We start from the raw sequence: 19,047 nt of genomic DNA, 5'->3' as shown, positions 1-19,047 counted from the left end.
AAGACACCCCTGGAAGGTAATTTCATTACTGTCATTAGAGCCAGAAAACCATCAGTGTTTACCTTGAGATGGCAGGGAAGAAAGAGAAGATTCGTGGGGTAAGAGAGATTGAGGAAGTTTATCAGATAATTCCAATCATATCTTACTTCGCTGAGAAGACCCAAAAGAGCAGAGAGTAAAGATTCGAGTGGGAATGGGCAAGTTTGGTGCTAAAGGGAATCTGAAAAGGTTATGAGCTCTGGAGAAGAGGGTCACACAACCGCAGAAAGCACCTGCCTGAATTTATAAAACATACACATAGGACAGGGACGGAGGTGGCGGAGCCCAGCGGTGTGTTTTGGTAGTTGTCTGAGGTCCGCTTAGCTGCGAACAGGGCGGGTCTGCCACGACATAGTGGTTGCTTAGCATTCGCCCAGTGCTGCTGTAGGCACTGGGGTTATTGTGTGGAGTGAGGCAGGTGAGACCTTTGTTCTTTTGGAACATTCTGGTGGGGGGAACAAAATGACCACATAGACAGCAAATACAAGAAAAAGGAAACAAATAATTATGGACAGCGATATAAGAAGGGTTGGCCATAGCAGCTCGTGGCAGTAAACTCAGATGGTCAGGGAGCAGGTGTGGGCAGCACGTCATTGGTCTTTGTACCTGACATGTGTTCCTGTGTCAGCAGGTCCTCATCTTTTCTCACATTCATATACTTTCTCTTTGTGTTTTGATTTCAAAATCTAATTAATTAAAGTGACAGTGAATAAATGGTAAATACAGAATGCCGTGCTTAAGAATTTTCATCCATTCATTTCTCGAGGTTGGGATTGGTTGATTCTCTACCTTTCTTAATTAACATGTTAAAGGAAAGAGGAAGGCGAGAGCAGACACGGACCTTGAATCTTCTCTGTTTTACCTGCAGATGACTCTAAGAGGAAAGGTGGGGATGGGTCAGCATCTGAAGAGACTCAGTTCAGTGATGATGAGTATAAGACCCCTCTTGCCACACCTCCTAACACCCCACCTCCGGAGACAAGCAGCAGTAATGGGGAGAAAACCCCCCCATTTTCTGGAGTCGAATTCAGCGAAGAGCAGCTTCAGGCGCATTTACTGAGCAAGAAGATGTATGAGAGGTACTCCCTGTCGTTCATGGACCTCCAGATCATGGTGGGACGAGTGAAGGACAATTGGAAGCACGTCCAGGATATCGATGTGGGGCCAACCCACGTGGTCGAGAAATTCGACGTTCACCTGCAGTTAGAACGCCGATTGATTTATACTTCGGATCCCAAGTACCCCGGAGCCGTGCTGTCAGGGAACCTACCGGACCTAAAAATCCACATCAATGAAGATAAAATATCTGCTCTAAAGAACTGCTTTGCTCTCCTCACCACCCCAGAAATGAAGGCTTCTGATACTCAGATCAAAGAGAAGATTTTCCCCCAAGGGGGCCAGCGGGGAAGTTTGCAGGACTCGGTAATGAATTTGACCCAGAGTGTCATGTTGCTGGAGCAGCACACCAGGGAGGTCCTGGTGGAGTCGCAGCTCCTCCTGGCTGAGTTCAAGGTGAACTGCATGCAGCTTGGTGTCGAGAGCACCGGCCGCTACATTTCTGTGCTCAAGGTTTTTGGCACCAACGCCCACTTCGTGAAGAGGCCTTACGATGCTGAGGTCTCCCTGACCGTTCACGGTTTGCTCCTGGTGGACACCATGCAGACGTACGGTGCCGATTTTGACCTCTTGATGGCTTCACATAAGAACTTGAGCTTTGACATCCCAACAGGAAGCCTCCGGGATAGCAGGGCCCAGTCTCCTGTGTCCGAGTCCGACGTGGTCCCCCTCACTACCACCGCCACACGCAACGACCGGTCCGCCACAAGCTTGTCACTCGACAGGATTCTCACCAAAGAACAAGAGTCCCTCATTAAGTTGGAGTATCAGTTCGTGAGCTCAGAGTGCCCATCGATGAGTCTGGATAGCACCCTCCAGGTGATTTCACTGCAGGTGAATAATTTGGATATTATCCTGAATCCAGAGACAATTGTGGAGCTGATCGGTTTTCTTCAAAAATCCTTTCCCAAGGAAAAAGACGATTTGAGTCCTCAACCTTTAATGACTGATTTTGAAAGGAGCTTTAGGGAACAAGGAGTTTATCAGTCTGCGGAGGAACAAAACACTGAGGTTGCCGTGGAAATCCACAGACTGAACCTTCTGCTCCTTCGGACGGTGGGAATGGCAAACGGAGAGAAATATGGCAGAAAAATTGCAACGGCGAGTATAGGTGGCACCAAAGTCAACGTGTCCATGGGGAGCACGTTCGACATGAATGGTTCTCTTGGCTGTCTGCAGCTCATGGATTTGACACAAGATAATGTTAAGAACCAGTATGTCGTCAGCATTGGGCATTCCTTAGGCTATGAAAATATCATCAGTGAGATTGGCTACTTTGAATCCGTCTTCATCAGAATGGAGGATGCGGCCCTCAGCGAAGCTTTGAGTTTCACGTTTGTTGAGAAATCTAAGCAGGAATGTGTGCTCAACCTGAAGATGGCTTCCCTGCATTACAACCACTCTGCTAAGTTTTTGAAGGAGTTGACCTTGTCCATGGATGAACTGGAAGAAAACTTTCGAAGTATGCTGAAAAGCGCAGCCACCAAAGTCACCACAGTTCTAGCTACCAAGACAGCCGAGTACAGTGAGATGGTGTCGCTGTTTGAAACGCCGAGGAAGACACGGGAATCCTTCACCTTGGAAGACAGTGATGTATACGGCTTCGGCCTAGGCGCCACTCGTTCCGACACCGTAAAGCTGATCTTGAACATAAACATTGAGTCGCCGGTGGTTTCCATCCCTCGGAAGCCTGGGAGTCCTGAGTTGTTGGTGGGACACTTGGGACAGATATTCATCCAGAATTTTGTGGCGGGAGACGATGAATCCAGAAGTGACCGTCTACAGGTGGAAATCAAAGACATTAAATTATATTCCTTGAATTGCACCCAGCTGGCAGGCAGAGAGGGTCCCGGGTCCGATGGGAGCCGGGCATCTCGCCCTCCGTCAGGGTCCGCCAGTGCCAACAGCCAGGAGGAAGCGCACTTCACCCGACATGATTTCTTTGAGTCTTTGCATAGAGGTCAAGGTGAGGACTGCGAGTCATGTCTCGTTTTAAGATTTGCAACCCAGCTCCTGTGTACTTTGCTTAAAACAACAACAGACACTTTTTCTTTCAGAATTATCCCCAGTAATATTTAAGAAATCATAATAGAATTTTGATACAGTGTTTCATATTAGGTTGTTACGTGTTCAACTTTTTTCACTGAATGTTGTATTTAGCAATCTTTTTTTTTAAGTAGCCCCCTTTGAAATTGAGTGAGTGCTCATCTATAAATGAGGCGACCCTATAAGGATGTTTCAGTGAGTGGATTCTGATAGATTATTATTTAATTTGGTCAGATACATATGATTTTTTTATTCCTAAACTGTAGATCTTTCCCAGTTAAATCGTATAGGCCAGGCAGCTGGAGGGATTGATGTAAATAGACTGTGAAATTTAGTTCGTGAGTGTCAGTGCTCTGTCTTTTATAATGGGTTGGTGTAGGGTTCTAGGAATAATATGCCCATATTTGTGCTCTCGATCTGACATGCTGAAACCAAATGGTTCGATCTGTTAGTCTTGGCATCCTCAGAAATCAGGTAAGCCCTGGAGCATGGCTTTATTTATTGGTTAAGAAATTAATGACCTTGAGAACTTCTGCGCTTCTCAGATGTTAATTCACAGATTCATTTACATACTTGGGATAAAAGCCGTCCACTTAGAACCTTATCTTGTCCTTGATTCTGATTTAGGCCCCTTGAGAGGAATCAATCTGTATCTGAAAGCTGGGTAAGGACTGGCAATTTGGTTTGGAAAATGCCAGTTTGGGAGACTAAGAGAAACTTAATGTAGACCCTGGCCTGAATTAATGTTCACCACACCATATTTTGAAGCCACCAAATGGAGCATGGCATGAAAATATTGTTTCTTTTTATGCATAAATTTATCTTGTGCCTCCGCTTGCTGTGAGTTTTTGTCTTGGGCTAGTCATCGAAGTTCCCGGTCTACGAGTAACTCATGGGCTCCAGTTTATATGTCCTCCACTTAACCAGCAATCATGCAGTAAATACCAGTGTTTTCAGTGTGTCATTTCCTCTGTGTTACACCAGCCTTTCACATCCTGAACAACACCACCATTCAGTTTAAACTGGAGAAGATCCCTATAGAGAGAGAATCGGAATTGACTTTCTCCCTTAGTCCAGATGATCTGGGAACTTCTAGCATCATGAAGATCGAAGGGAAATTTGTCAATCCAGTTCAGGTAAAACGCCTTATTGATTTACATGTCAGGACAGTTGAAGTCACATTTATTCTGTAGTTATATTATTTAAATATGTGTATATTTTGTTGCATGTGTATATATAAATTGTTGGAAGGAACATATATAAATTCAAAGAGATATCATGAATTAACGTTACTGCTGATAACTTGTTCCAGTAAACGTGGAGTCTTCTTTCGTGTCCTTTTGTCGCTGGGGAATCGGTCTCGTTAGCCTTCCTCACATGGAGGAGAGGCGAGTTACATGGAGAAAGAGGGCAGACCCTTAATTCCGGTGCCATTCAGAAACAAAAGTTATTGCCTGGAAAGTCAGAATCTCTTTCCCAAGAGGACGTAATTCTTGTTACACTTTGACATACTTGGCCCGGCCTATAAAACAATCTGATTATCTGAGCTGTTGACAGATCCTTTCAAGGGAGAATTAGTCTTGTCCTCTGAAATGAAACTGGCTAGGATAGGGGTTTCTGTGTGTGCCTGTGTGTGTGCCTGTGTGTGTGCGTGTGTGCGTGCGTGCGTGCGTGTGTGCGTATGTACGTGTACATCTGCCATCCTTTTTCTTTTTTCCTTTTCACAGGGATAAGAACAAAGAGCATAACATTATAAAACAACAAAGACAGGCAGGATCTTAGGACAGTGGACCCTTGGGCAGTGATTAGTGACTGGTCTGTGTCTGGTGGCTGCTCTGGGGTAACCCAGGGGTGCCGTTCACAGAACACGTGTACCTTTTGACATCTTGGTTCCTGGATATGGGTGTCTGGGTGAGAGAACTTTCCTCAAAGCTTTCCCATGAATTTTTCACCTTCAATCTAGCACATAATATGAATTCTGTTGGTTTATGTTGACCTATTCTTATGGTTACTATGGATTTACTGTAGTTTTTGATGAAAATCTTTAAAAAATTATTTAAGATAATTAAAAAAATAATTCTTTAAATGATTAATAATTGATATTTAGTAATTTAACCAAGTAATTTAAATAATTTAAAATATTTTCTTATGAAAAATTTAAACACACGCAAAAGTAGAATAGTTTAATGAACCTTATGTGCCCATCCTTCAGATTTCTTTCCCCTTCACTCAGATTTTAAGTAAATCCCAGGCCTCATGCCTTTTTACCCCTATATATTTGGTATGTATCACTACAAGCTACGTATATTTTCTTACATAACTACACTGGTATTATTAAATTATCGAGATTCCTTGGTGTCATCTAAATTTTAATTTGTTTTCTGATTTCAGAGACATTTTTGATTCAAAAATGTCTTTTCACTTTTCCTTTGTTTGAATCAGAATCCAGACAAGGCCTGCACATTGTATTTCTATGCTACATCTTGTGGGTCTCTATTAATTTAGTTTCCCTCTTATTTTTGTCCCCCATGTAATTCTTTCGTTTTGAAAACCAGGTCAGTCGCCTTGTTCCTTGTCCTGGGTTAGGTCGTTTGTTTGGAGTGTCATTTAACTTGTTCTGGCACATTTCTTGTAAACTATAACTTAACTCTGCAGGTCTAACTGAATTCAGTTTCTTTTTTGGTTCTTTTTGGGGTAGGGGGAGCCAGACACATCCGAGGTAGTGTTGTGTGCTTCATATTGCATTACATCAGGAGGCATATAATATCTGTTCGTGATGCCTAAGTTGATGACTGTATTAAGGTGACAGGAACCTGATCCCTCTGTTATAAAATTCTCTGTCAGTCGTTCATATAAGGGCTTATTCCACCGGTGAACTGTGATGGGATAAGTTATTTAATTAGGAGTTACAAAATGATCACTTTCTAATGCTATCACTTCTATATCTGTTTGGAATTCCTCTGTTAAAAAAGTCGACCTTAAATAAAAACTTGCCTGAAAATATTTTAAATGAGAAATTGTAATTTAAAACAAAGTAAGGGAGAAAGGAAACATAAATAATTATGGATCATCATTAAAAAGTACTATCTCTTTAGTCGTGCCGAGCATAGGTCGTTATACTAGATGGTGACGGTCAGTGAGTTTTGGAACCATGGGTCTTGTTTCTCAGTCCCGTGGTGTACCCACATTAGACCTTTAGCAGTATTCCATTCCCTTCAGTTTCTGCAGTTGTTTCTATGGGGTTAGAAAGAGTGAATTTGCTGATGCAGGCCTGTCATCAATAGTACTTACTAAACGTTTATTGTGTATAGGTTATTCTGTGAGGTACTGGAGAAGGGCCTTGCAAATAGACATAGGTCAGAGAGAGGTAAGGACAGAAAAGAAACAAAAGAGACAGTCCTTGCTATCAGCTTATTCATAATCTCCTGGGGAAACCCATAGAAATCAACTTTGGAAATTTGTAGGCAGTACAGCTGACTGCAATTAATAATAGTGGGATAACTGAATTTTTCTCTTTGCATACAGGTGGTGCTAGCAAAGCATGTCTATGAGCAGGTTTTACAAACGCTGGATAATCTCGTGTATAGTGAAGATCTGAATAAGTTTCCGGTCAGCGCTACCTCCTCACCTTGCCCTAATTCTCCTCTGCCTTCCCTCAGTACCTGTGGAGAACCTTCCAATGAGAGGAAGGAGAATGGGTTGTTCAGCCACTCCAGCCTTTCTAACTCTTCTCAAAGGTCCTTGTCTCTGAAGGAAGTCAAGTCCTTTACGCAGATTCAAGCCAACTTTTGTATATCAGAGCTTCAAGTTCAGCTAAGTGGAGATCTGACTTTGGGGGCCCAGGGTCTTGTGAGCTTAAAGTTTCAGGATTTCGAGGTGGAATTCAGTAAAGACCATCCTCAGACTCTGTCCATTCAAATTGCGCTGCACTCTCTGCTGATGGAAGACTTATTGGAGAAAAATCCAGATTCCAAGTATAAGAACCTCATGGTGTCTCGGGGCGCCCCTAAGCCTTCCAGTTTAGCACAGAAAGAATATCTTTCTCAGTCTTGCCCTTCAGTGTCCAACGTGGAGTACCCTGACATGCCTCGGTCTCTCCCGTCTCACATGGAAGAAGCCCCTAATGTATTTCAGCTGTATCAGAGGCCCGCCTCGGCGTCCCGGAAGAAGCAGAAGGAGGTCCAGGACCAGGACTGCCCCTTGACCCCACCTCCTTCCCCAACAGTGGATGAGCTCAGGATGCTGGCTGGGAAGAGTAAATTTGATGATTCCTTGGTCCACATCAATGTATTCTTGGTGGATAAGAAACATCCAGAGTTCTCTTCCATTTATAACCGAGTTAACCGGAACATTGATGTCGATTTTAACTGCTTGGATGTGCTCATCACACTGCAAACCTGGGTCGTGATACTAGATTTTTTTGGAATTGGCTCCACTGCCGACAACCATGCGATGAAGGTACCGCCTGAGGATGTTCTACAAAACGTGAAGGCCGAGTCAGATGCTTTCCTGGGGTCTGAACTTCAGGATCCAGTTAACACCAAGCTGGACCTCAAGGTATCAGTCCCTTGTCACTCCTTGAAGTTCCAAGAATGCATTTTTGTTGGTTTATTTAAGTGCTATCATTGCGTATTTACTCTAGAAAAATAGGCCTTATTGGCAGAGGAGGTGTGTTGTCTTCTGCATGTCTGTTAGAAAAGGGCGAATGTGAATATCTTAGCAAAGGTTTTAGGGTGAGTCCCATCCGGAGGCAGGGAAAATCGCTGGTTCACATACCTTTCTGTCTTTCCTTGGTGTTGTATAAGTCAGAGGAATTGCTTAGCTTTTCTGAACCTGTTTTCTCATCTTCCATCTCCTAGTTAAGATTACTGAATGAGGCAGTGTATGTGAAGGATCCAGCAAAGTGGCTTTTATCACCATCTTCCCGCTCAAAACGTCACTGGCTTTCATCGAGGGCAACAGTACCGCTGTTGAGAACGAAATCTTGAAAGTCAGATTGCCTGGGTTTGAATCCTGGCACTTTTTTTGTAGCCATACAGCTTTTTGGCCCTGGGCAAAAAAGTTTTAGTTTTCTCATCAATAACCTGGGAGTGTTAAATGGTACAATGTGGAGCTGTTGCAAGGATTCAGTGAGATGATATAGGCAAGGCCCTCTGTACAGCTCGTGGCTTTAAGTCAGCATTCACTGAATGAGAGCTGTTATTATTTTTACTATTATGTGGCTTGTCATACTTAGTACTGATCCTTGGTACTCACTGTAAAAGTTTAAAAATACCCGAAGTCAGTGTTTAAATTTAAGGCTGTTCTGTGTCATTGAACAGTAAGTCGTGTAAGTAGTTAAGTTTATTGACCAGTCGGTGGAGCATCCTTGTCACCAGCACCATCCAGGGCCCTGGGTCCCTGCCGGTGGCCGATGACATTTGTAGGCCTTGAGGATGAAGTTCTTCGACGTGGCTTAGCATGTGCGGACTTGCACTTGCTGCTGGAGAGAATCGTGTTTTGTCTAGTTGCTGTTTTTTTACTTCCTTAGAAGGCAGTAGGCTTCATTCTTCCAGAAATGGGAGAACTTTGGGGAGAGTTGGGCACGAGTTTCACGCCTCTTGCTCCGTGTCGGTGAATGAATGCCTGGCAGTACTCAGGCCTCCGGTGCCTTGCTTAGCAAGACGAGTGGCGCCTGGAGGGGCTTCACTCATTCCTTTGCACTTGGCGTGTTCGTTGCTGTAACTTTGTTCTTGTGCTGCCTGTGATAACTGCCTTAGGAACCCTTTGGTGTTGAGTAGAGTGCTTCCAGGGGGCTTTGCACAGGTAGATATGGCTGGCTTCGCAAGAAAACAGGACTAGATAAATGCCCCACAACAATACACTTTTTTAGGATAAGAATTTTTGAAAATATTTTTATCGTGAAGATTTTCAAACATATCACAAATAGTATAATGACTGTCCATATACCCAACCCTTTCTTTATTCCTGTTTTTCTTCTTTGCTGAAGTATTTTAAAGCAAATTCCAGTTATCTCATTCACTTCTACATACTTCAATATTCATTCTAAAAAATATCGACTCTTTTTTATATAACCACAATACATGGTCACCTCTAAAATTCCTTGGTATTATGTAACACCCACCAGACCATAGATTTCCCTGATAATCTCAAAGATGTCTACTGGTACATTGTAGAGGAGCGAATGGTTAAAGAAACTTCATGTCTTTCCTTTGATCTCTACAATTCAGTGGAATACTTTGCTTTTCTGAGCCGTTGTTTCTTTATCTACAAAATGAAGAGAACGAAATAAAATGACATGTGAATCTTTTGATTGGGGATCTGAATAAGTTTCACACATTACATTTGCCGTCATGTGTCTTAAATCTCTGTTAATTAAAGTGAACTAGACTTTCTCCCTCTTTATTCGCCCCCTGCAGTTGACTTGTGGAAACAGGGTTAGTGTGCTGTAGTGTCTTACAGTCCAGACTTCTCTGTTTCCTTGGGGTGCTGCTTGACTTCTAGCTTCTGATTTTAGGAATGGAAGTTAGTTCTAGAGACTTGATCAGATTCAGGTTCCACTTTTTGGTAGAAATGTTTCTTAGGAGGTGCTGCGTGTGTCTTACTGTGTTACGCCAGGAGTATACATCATCTGGTTGTCCTACTTTTAGTGATGCGAAGATTCACGGTAAGATAGTGGCTTCAGGGGGTGACAGCTGGATTCCTCCAAACAAAGCATTTTTAGACCCAATGTGTATGTTATTTTGATGATCGAGTGACTAGAGGTTTTGAATTTCCTACTTCACGATAATCTCATTCCCCTGGGGTCCTCCTTAAGGTCTATGTCGAAAAACTCACTGCAAAGGAACCTCTGTGGCACTGGAGGGGACCCCAGGGTTCCTGCTCCATCCACTCTAGTCTTTTTTTCTGCCTTCTTCTCTAAATGTTTTCCTTCTTTCTTTCCTCTTCTTATTTTCTTTCTTTTCCCATCTTTTTTTCTCATCATTCATTCATTCATCAAACATTTACTGAGCACCTGCTTTGTTGTCGGCACTGAAGACTAAAGGGTTGGTATGGCATGGTCTCTGCCATTCAGGAGCCGTGAGTATGAATTGGGGTTTGAGCTCTTCCTTCCTCCGTCCTTCTGTCCAACTGACCCGTTATCCCCAGTGACGGCACTCAGAGGTACCAGCCTCAACACATCCAGATGTATAAGTCCTTTGAGTATTTAAAATGGCAGTATTACAGTACAGAATTTATTCGTTACAAAGAATGCTATTTGCTAGACGGAGGATGTTGTCTTTCTTATATTTCTAGTTGTTCCTTGGGAAGAAAATCTTTGAGCGTGGCTCCTAGGTGAAGTCCCAATAGTACAGCAGGGGCTTCGGTTAAGTATTTTCCCAGAGACATTAAACAGGATTCTAAATCATATTTATCATTTGTTTTGACAGGTTTCTTAGTGTGGGACTTTGCTCAGTGAGTCTCTGTGAGTGACGACAGAGGAGTGCAATATTAAAGACGAATGCAAAAATGAGCAAAACTGTTTTATAATATAAAACATTTCACTAACAAAACATAGATAAGGCGACCACAGAGACAGACAGCGTGGGACCTGGGTTTTAGGTTCCCCGTTGAGTTCCCGTCTCAGCAGCTCTCTCCTTAAGTTACAGTTTGATGGCTAAAGAAAGCTGAAATGAAATCGGCGTCAGCAAAAGCTTGACCTTCAAATTTCCTGAGCCTTTCTGCTGCTTTGTTGAGTTCGTTCTGCTCTTTGCCTGAAAGATGCTCTTTTCCCCCCAGTAATATTTGCCTTGCTTCATCTTCTGTGTTCTTAGGTTCATTCTCTCTCTCTCGTGCTGAACAAGACCACCAGTGAGCTTGCTAAAGCGAATGTGTCCAAATTAGTGGCACACCTGGAAATGATTGGTAAGTTGGGGGAAAATCAAACTTGTAAAATCTGGTAAGAATTTGGGCATCTTGCTCACAAATCTGATTATCTCCTCATATGCTAAGTAAGGTGAAGAATCAGTGGCTCGATGGTGGTTGTTGGTCTGGCCATGATTTGTGGTGGCGTTTCCCAAATACTGGCTTATGTTTCAGAATCATCTGGACAGCTTGTTAAAAATGCAGGCATCCAGTGCATCCCCCAACCCCATCCCAAGAATCTGGTTCTGTAGGTCGGGATGGGGCCCTGGCATCTCTGTTTTCAATAAACTCTGTCTGGGTGACTAATTTTTTTTTTTTCCCAAAGTGAGACGTTTTTGAGAGTGAAAGTGGGTGTTATTAACAATTACACCTGGGAAATAGTTACATGCTAATTATACCTGGTGTATAACAAGGCTGTCTGTGGGACACCAGGGCCTACGTTCCTTATCTATTACTGTAAACAAGGAGAGTCACCAATAGGGGCCAAGGTTTTAGGCAGGAGGCTATTGTAGCACACTCTGCATTCTAATAGGACTGTAGGTTGAAATTTTGTTTTTTTTTTTAAATGCCTACAGCACCTGGTATTCCTAAGTGGTCTCCCATCCAAGTACTAACCAGGCCCGACCCTGCTTAGCTTCTGAGATCAGAGGAGATTGGGCACGTTCAGGATGGCATAGCTGTAGACTGTGGGTTGAAATTTTGAGTAGAACACAAGTGATCAGCTACATCGAGTTCTAGATAGTAGAGATTTATAAAATGGATAAAACACCATTCCTTCCTTAAGGAACAGGTAATGAAATATAAAATATTACAAAGTTCAAGTGTTGACTCTGTAGTTCAAAATAAAAATGTTTTTTGAGAAGAAATGACTGAAATTGAGGTTTTTATGCCTGGTATAAATTAATTTATAATTGCTTCCTAGAAGAGATCGGTCTTTAAAGTTGGAGAAGCGTGGATATTTTTGTTAGAAGACATTAAGAATCAAAAATAAGTATATGTCTTCTGTTCATTGGGTGCTGAACTGGCGTGCCAAGTGGAGACACCTTAGTCCTTGTTTTATAATGCTAATTGTGATGATAACATTTGTTTACAGAAGCACCAGTTCAGTGTAGCCCTTTTTAACATCTGCCCATGTTAACAATGATTTATTATAGGTTCACATCTTAGGTGTACGAGTTTCAACATTGCTTCTTTGTTTTACCCACCATCCAGGGGCTTCACTCCGTAATATCGGAGTAGTTTCACATCTGTCACCAGTGTCTGCCGATCTTGTTAATTTTGTTCTTTAATTAAATCAAAACATACTTAAGGTTTCTTGAATACCTGACGTCTCATACTTCCTCTTTTGTTCTTTTATCTATAGTACAATTAATAGACCTTATGATATTTCACTAATTCTAATTAGTGGTCTAATCTCAGAGGGATCATGTTTCTATCTGTATCTGTAAATGTTTTGTCCTTTAAATTATGCATGCATTTAGTTTAATTTCTTTCCTCTTGTAAATGTCAAAGTTTGATGGTGCTGTGTTATTTCAGTCCCCTTTGTACTTCTGCACCGAGACTATTGGAAAGATTACATAAAATGTTTTTTTCCTTGTGCATTGGAATATGAAAATTTGCTTTTGACATGTAGTTTGATTAAATAGTGAAAAGTCTAAGGTGTGTTTATATCAGTTATTGTTCCAGACATATTTAAGGCATATGACAGAAAAGATAACGTAATGTGTTCTAATTTTAACATCCCCAGAGGGAGACCTGGCCTTACAGGGAAGTATCGGGAGCCTGTCGCTAAGTGACCTGACAGCCCATGGAGAGTTCTACAGGGAACGGTTCACTACGAGTGGGGAGGAAGCACTCATCTTCCAGACTTTTAAGTAAAAACACTGATCTTTTCTCACTTGACGTTTTGTTATAATTATGTGCTATTTCAAATTCTTGTTGGCTAAACAATGAAGAAAAGTTAAAAAAAATTTTACCTTCTTACATAAAATCGATATGATCTAGTTGTGAGGAATTCTGATTTACGTTAAAATCTGTGTTGAAATGGGCTGCTCAGGTTTCATAAACAGGTGGGGTAGGATTGAAATAATTCTGATTATTAAAAAGCCTGGCTTTCGTGCGGGTTTTGCACTAACTTGTTATGTGACCTTAGGCAACTCGATCACCACATGTCAGTTTTTCTATCTAAATATTGAGAGGACTAAGTTAGATCACTTTCCATCAAGCTCTAAACATTTTAGAATGATTTCAGCTGGAAAAGTTGTTGACGATATGGGCATTAAATTACATTATACATTTTTTTCTGTATAAACATAATCTATATTGAATTTTTCAATTTTAGAATTTAGAAAGCATCTTTAGGCCTATGTGTAGTTATTAAAGAATGGTTTTTCTCAGAAGGCAGAAAGTTTAAAATGGTGGTTTCTCAACCTCTGGCGGAGCTGTTAGAAAATCCAGCTTTGCCTCTAGATATTCTGGTCTAGGGTAGTTCTCAGTCCTTTTTCTTTTTAAATTTATTTATTTTTTAACTTGCCAGAGTGATTCTAATCTTCATTCAGAATTGAGAAACACAGTTTTTAAAGAAGTCTGGGAACTTTTTCTCTCACTTTCAGGAGAAGATAGCATACTCTACTGAGACTTGAGATTGATTTGTTTATGTCATTACCTACCACAGTGGCAGGGTTCTGTAATAAACGAGATATCTAATATGAAACTCTTAACTCTCTGCCTGGCACAAAATAGGTGCTTAGCAAAGAGGAGGTCTTTCCCCAGTGACTATGCCCTGTATAATAACTTATTATTGTGACACCATGCTCCATTAAATTAAAAACCATCCGTAAAAGTTTTCTAATTTATCTTGAAATGTAGATACTAAGCTTCTTTGGCCTTATTTCACTGAAGTTAAAAGAAGACTTCTTTCTGCCTGCAGAAGACAGTTTTCCCCAGAAACATTGCTTCTGTTGCCTAATTTTCTCTACCCATAGTTTCATGGCCTTATTTGTATTGTCTTTCAAGTCCTTATTGTCCCAATTTTTGCTAGAACCGAGTGATTATTCCCTTAAAACCAGGGCATAAGAGGCCTAGGTGAAAGGTCTGAACAGTAAGTTCTGGAATGGAGAGAGTTTGGTGCCTGGGGCTGCCTACCTGTTTATAGCCCTGGCTATCACATCGGCCCTTAACATCCCCGACACATTGCTGAGGCTTAGAACGGGAGGAATTATTGACGTTTGCTGTGTAAAACTTGATGTGGATTTGCATTTTAATAGTTAAAGCTGTTTTCTAGGGAAAACCCTAAATCAACCCAAGTTTTCTTCAGATACTAACTTGTATCTTGCCGCTGTCTGAGTCACGTTTTTGCTCCTGTCCCCAGATATGGACGGCCCGACCCTCTGCTCCGGAGAGAGCACGACATCCGAGTGAGCCTCCAGATGGCCTCCGTGCAGTACGTGCATACTCAGCGCTTCCAGGCGGAGGTGGTGGCCTTCGTTCAGCATTTCACTCAGCTGCAGGACGTCTTAGGGCGCCAGCGAGCTGCTGTCGAGGGGCAGACGGTACGTGGTCTCATTTCTCCAAGCTGCCGGTTCAGTCCGACTGGTCAGTAGAACTTTTAAGCCTCTAGAGATAAATCTGGAAAATTTCACTGAAAAAAGTAAAGATAATTTGGTAATTTTATCCTTACTGATGTCCTCCAAGTAGCTGATTATCTGTAGAAACCTACGTGATCGGGGAGCTGATATTCCTTATTCATTGTATTGTGTTCTAATCACCTTTAAAGTTTAACGTTGGCTTTCTCTAAAAACAATGACTGAAATTTATGGATAACACTTAAGACTTTTGGCCTTTCTAGGACTTTACTGGGGATTCTTTTCTTAGAAAGTGGTCCCAGCGAACTTATATAAAGAGGCGTTTTTTCAAATGGGTTAGAAGTTCCCAGACTTCTTATTAGTTCATTGCTTCCTTAATGCTGAGAAGTTTTTCCGTGGCACATCCTTGGCCATAAGACGGTCTTTCCATCTATAAAGTAATCAAGACTAGGGCATTTAATAAGTGCACGTGTCCTAACAATTTAGTAGCTGTTTGAAAAATAGTGATACATAACTGAAAGAATAATATCTTTCCTTCATTCTTAAGTAACCACAATTACTTTGTAGTAGGATGTGTGTGCTCGTGGGCACTGTGCAGCTTCTCAAACTCGGATCCTGACTGGACATCACAACTTTCATTTCTTGTTCCACATGTGTTTTCTCATGGTTCTGCTTTTTGTCACAGCAACGGCTTAAGACCTAGCTTTGGAAAGATGAGACATCACTGAAAGGAATGTCACATGATTTAACACTGAGAACGATGTACCTCAAGCTAGTAGTTTGTGCAGTGTCTGACAGGTGATGTGTTACCCCGTGAGTGTGCGGCAGCACCCTGTGACATCTTGGCACACCGATTGGGGACCCCAGAAGACGATCATAACGTAGTTCTTTGTGACACTTGTTTTTATGTATTTTTAAACTATTAGTTAAAAGATAATTTTAAGGAATAGATGCTGTCTTTATAGTGGCAACATTCACAAATTTTATGTTTTAATTTAAATTTAAAAATTTTGAAAATATTGTATATTAATTTGATACAGAATCAAAGGAAAAAACACATTTGGAGAGAAATCTTCTCAGTTACTTTTCCTCAGCCACCCGATTTCTCTCCCTGGAAACAACCAGTGTTAGAGGTTTCCTGTGTGTCTTCCGGAGAATATATTTTCTAAAGCACTAGAAGTAGCTAGCATAAACAAATTATAGGGAACCTGGAAAAAAAGAATCTTGTAGCACCATAGATATGTTTTAATTTATTTTCATTTTTTTCCTATACATGTTTCCATGGTTATAATCATGGAGTATTTTTCTCTCCTTAGAAACTTAAAAAATATTTAGTATTTGACAGATATGAAAAGATATCTGTAGCATATATACGAGTCACAAAGTATGATAATAAAATGAACATTCGTGAACCCACCAACAAAATAAAAATTAAAACATGATGATGACTGCTGCACGTGCCTCTCCCCTGCCTCATTCCCATCAGCTCCGTAGGGACCACTCTCCTGAGTTTTGGGTCTACTAGTTGCCTTAAAAAACAAGTTTCTCTACAGCCACGCTAGCCTGAACAAGCCTGATCCCGTCTGATCTCGGAAGCTAAGCAGGGTCGGGCCTGTTTAGTACCTGGATAGGAGACCACCTAGGAAGACCAGGTGCTGTAGGTGTGAAAAATAAAAAAATAAGGGATTGTAAGCTGACAAGGTCCTTGCAATCTGTGAGGTCAACGAAGAGTTGCCTCGCCTAAAAAAAAGACAAAAAACCAAACAAACAAAAAATCAAGTTCCTATGCAATACCTTTGTTTTGCTTGTTCTGACCTTTATAAAATGGTATTAAACTGTATCTAATGTTCCGTGACTTGCTGTTTTTGCTCACTTAGTGTGTTAAGATTTGTTCACGTAGTTACATTTCATTTATTTTCACCGTTGAATTTCATTGTGTACAAGACACATGATTTGTCCATTTTCCTGTTGAGCACTTGGGTTGTTTACAGTGTTTTGCTATGGTGCACCCTGTCTTCTAAAGAACATGTGGAAGAGTTTTTCTGAGATTCTTGGTGGGGTTACTGGGCCGTAGGGTGTGCATGTGTTTCTCTTCACAAGGTGATGCTGGGCTGCTTTCCACGGTGGCTGCCTCATACAAACTCCCATTGGCCGTGTTTAAGAATTCCTTGTAATTCTCTCCTTGCCAACACTTGTTTTGTCAATCTTTTTATTTTGGGCCAGTTACTGAGTGGGAAATAGTATTGTATTTACGGTCTACATATACTTTTAAAAAACTTTTTTAATTGAGAAAATGCTTATAGTACATATAGTAAAGTATGTAAAATGTGTTACATTTATGCATATGCTTTTGTAATCCAGCTTCTTTCCATACTCCTTTTTCATAACCTTTTTCCATGTTGCTTTGCATTTTTCATAGCTCTCCTATTGAATAACTATAATCCGTCAGGTTAGTTTAACCATTTCCTTATTTTTTTAACACTGGCATTGCTTCCGGTTTTTCGTTCTTATGAATAATGCTTCCATGAATATCTTCGTGTACGTAGTTTATTTTTTGACTAATTTTAATAGGATTGAATCTTATATATGATATTGAATACTATAAGTGGTTTTATTGTTTTGTAGGGTTAAATCCTATAAAGCCATGCACATTTCTTTGACTCTCAATATAACTGCTACATGTTGCCTGTTAGAATTATGCACATTTAAAGCAATTACTTTCACATGCGTGGTTTAAACAATAGTAGGTGTTATTGTGAGGAACCGTTTGGATTAGGAAATGAGACACTGCATTGCTGAGTAGATACTGCATTACTTCCTGGGGGGAGCAGAAATTGAACATATAAGTCTTTTAAGCTTTGCTTTATCAAACTATATAAAACAAGCCAAAGGTTAAAGGAATGCTTTTCTAGGTTGAATAGTGCTAAATATATGGGCTTTGAAGAAAAGCTGATCTTCTCAAGGATCTTTAATTCTAGCTCTTTGAATCACTGAGATTTACAGAGGGAGCTAAAGACCTACTTTTGTTTGCCGATAAGATTTAGAGGCTATTTTGTTTGAAGTTTAAATTCCTTTCTCCTAATATTGTACTGGTGACAGGTGGTATTATGTACCTTTGACTTGTAGCCGGATTTTTATTTCTATATTTTCTAGTGTCTGTAAATAATGACCCAGTGGAACTTTAAATTTCTCTTTAATTTTGATGTTTGAAATTAGAAGAACATCATGTACCTAGACTGGGCCAAATATAAATTGTTTATTTTTTTTACCCCAGAAGTTTGATGTAGTTTTCCTGTGTCTTCTACTTCACTGGATGTCACTTATATTAAACTTTTTTATTCACTGAGGAACCGGAGTACAGATTTTTGATGGAGCTAAGGTGTGCAATTTAGAATTCTTGGGACAGGAATCTAGAGTCTGGGTGTTGCCACTATAAGCTGCGTGACCAGCAGCGAGTTATTTTTCTTGCTCTTCTGTTGGCTCAGTTGTAGAAGGAAAATGGACATGGCAAAAATAAGTACATTCAGTTAATAATTATTTATATGAAAGATGCTTTGGAGTTTTCAAAGTACTTTCATGTACATTATCTCATTTGATCCTTACAACGTTGTTTGTTCATTTCTTCAATTATTTAGTGAATGTTTATTGTGGAATGACGTGTCATACCCTGTGCCGGGTGCTAGGAACATAACGGGAAACAAGAAGGACAAGATCATTGCTCTCGTGGAGCTTGTATTTTAGTGGGAAGATAAAAACATGAAAAAAAGATAATTGATTGTGACGATTAGGCAGGGGCTCATCTCATTTCTTTTTTTTAATTTTCTTAACACTAATTTTTGAAAAGCAAAAGTTTTTCATTTTGACGAAGTCAGATTTTCCTCTTTTATGGTGATGTTTGTGTTTTATCAAAGAAATCTTTGCCTACCACAGGGTGGTGAAAATTTTCTTTTATGTCCTTCTTTACAAGTTTTATAATTTTAGATCTCTTCCATTTTGAGTTGATATTTGTGTGTTTTGTGAGGTAAGAGGTGAGATCTCCCCCCACATATATATTCAGACTATTTTTTCTCATTGAGTTATCCGAGCACTTCTGTTGAGAATTGATTGACCATGTATGTATGTGCGTGTTTCTTCACTCTCTATTCTGTTGTGTTAATTTATGTTTAATCGTATGCCAGAACCACCTTGTCTTGATTACTGTTGTTTTGTGGTATGTCTTGAAATCAGGTAGTGTAAGTTCTCCAACTTTGTCCTTTTTTTTTTTTTTAAGTTGTTTTGGCTATTGTAGGTCCTCTGTTTTTCCTTATGAATTTTAGAATCAGCTTGTCTATTTCTATAATAAAGTCAGCTAGGATTT

General features: G+C 40.6%; 1 protein-coding gene and 2 pseudogenes across 1 annotated transcript in view; 2 read left to right on the top strand and 1 right to left on the bottom strand.

Moving 5' to 3' along the window:
* Positions 1-19,047, top strand: part of VPS13D (vacuolar protein sorting 13 homolog D) — a 226,076-nt gene that overhangs the window by 32,124 nt on the left and 174,905 nt on the right. The window contains exons 20-25 of the mRNA XM_023532655.1: positions 908-3,121; positions 4,186-4,337; positions 6,727-7,758; positions 11,016-11,106; positions 12,854-12,980; positions 14,477-14,657. Coding sequence (XP_023388423.1) covers positions 908-3,121; positions 4,186-4,337; positions 6,727-7,758; positions 11,016-11,106; positions 12,854-12,980; positions 14,477-14,657 — 3,797 coding nt within the window. The remainder of the gene's footprint in view (positions 1-907; positions 3,122-4,185; positions 4,338-6,726; positions 7,759-11,015; positions 11,107-12,853; positions 12,981-14,476; positions 14,658-19,047) is intronic.
* On the bottom strand, positions 11,673-11,791 carry LOC111742117 (annotated as a pseudogene).
* On the top strand, positions 16,236-16,354 carry LOC111742135 (annotated as a pseudogene).

Source organism: Pteropus vampyrus, unplaced genomic scaffold (assembly GCF_000151845.1).
Source record: "Pteropus vampyrus isolate Shadow unplaced genomic scaffold, Pvam_2.0 Scaffold86, whole genome shotgun sequence".
Taxonomy (NCBI): Eukaryota; Metazoa; Chordata; class Mammalia; order Chiroptera; family Pteropodidae; genus Pteropus; species Pteropus vampyrus.
The sequence above is the reverse complement of the archived record's forward strand: the minus strand, read 5'-3'. Positions and strand labels throughout refer to the sequence as shown.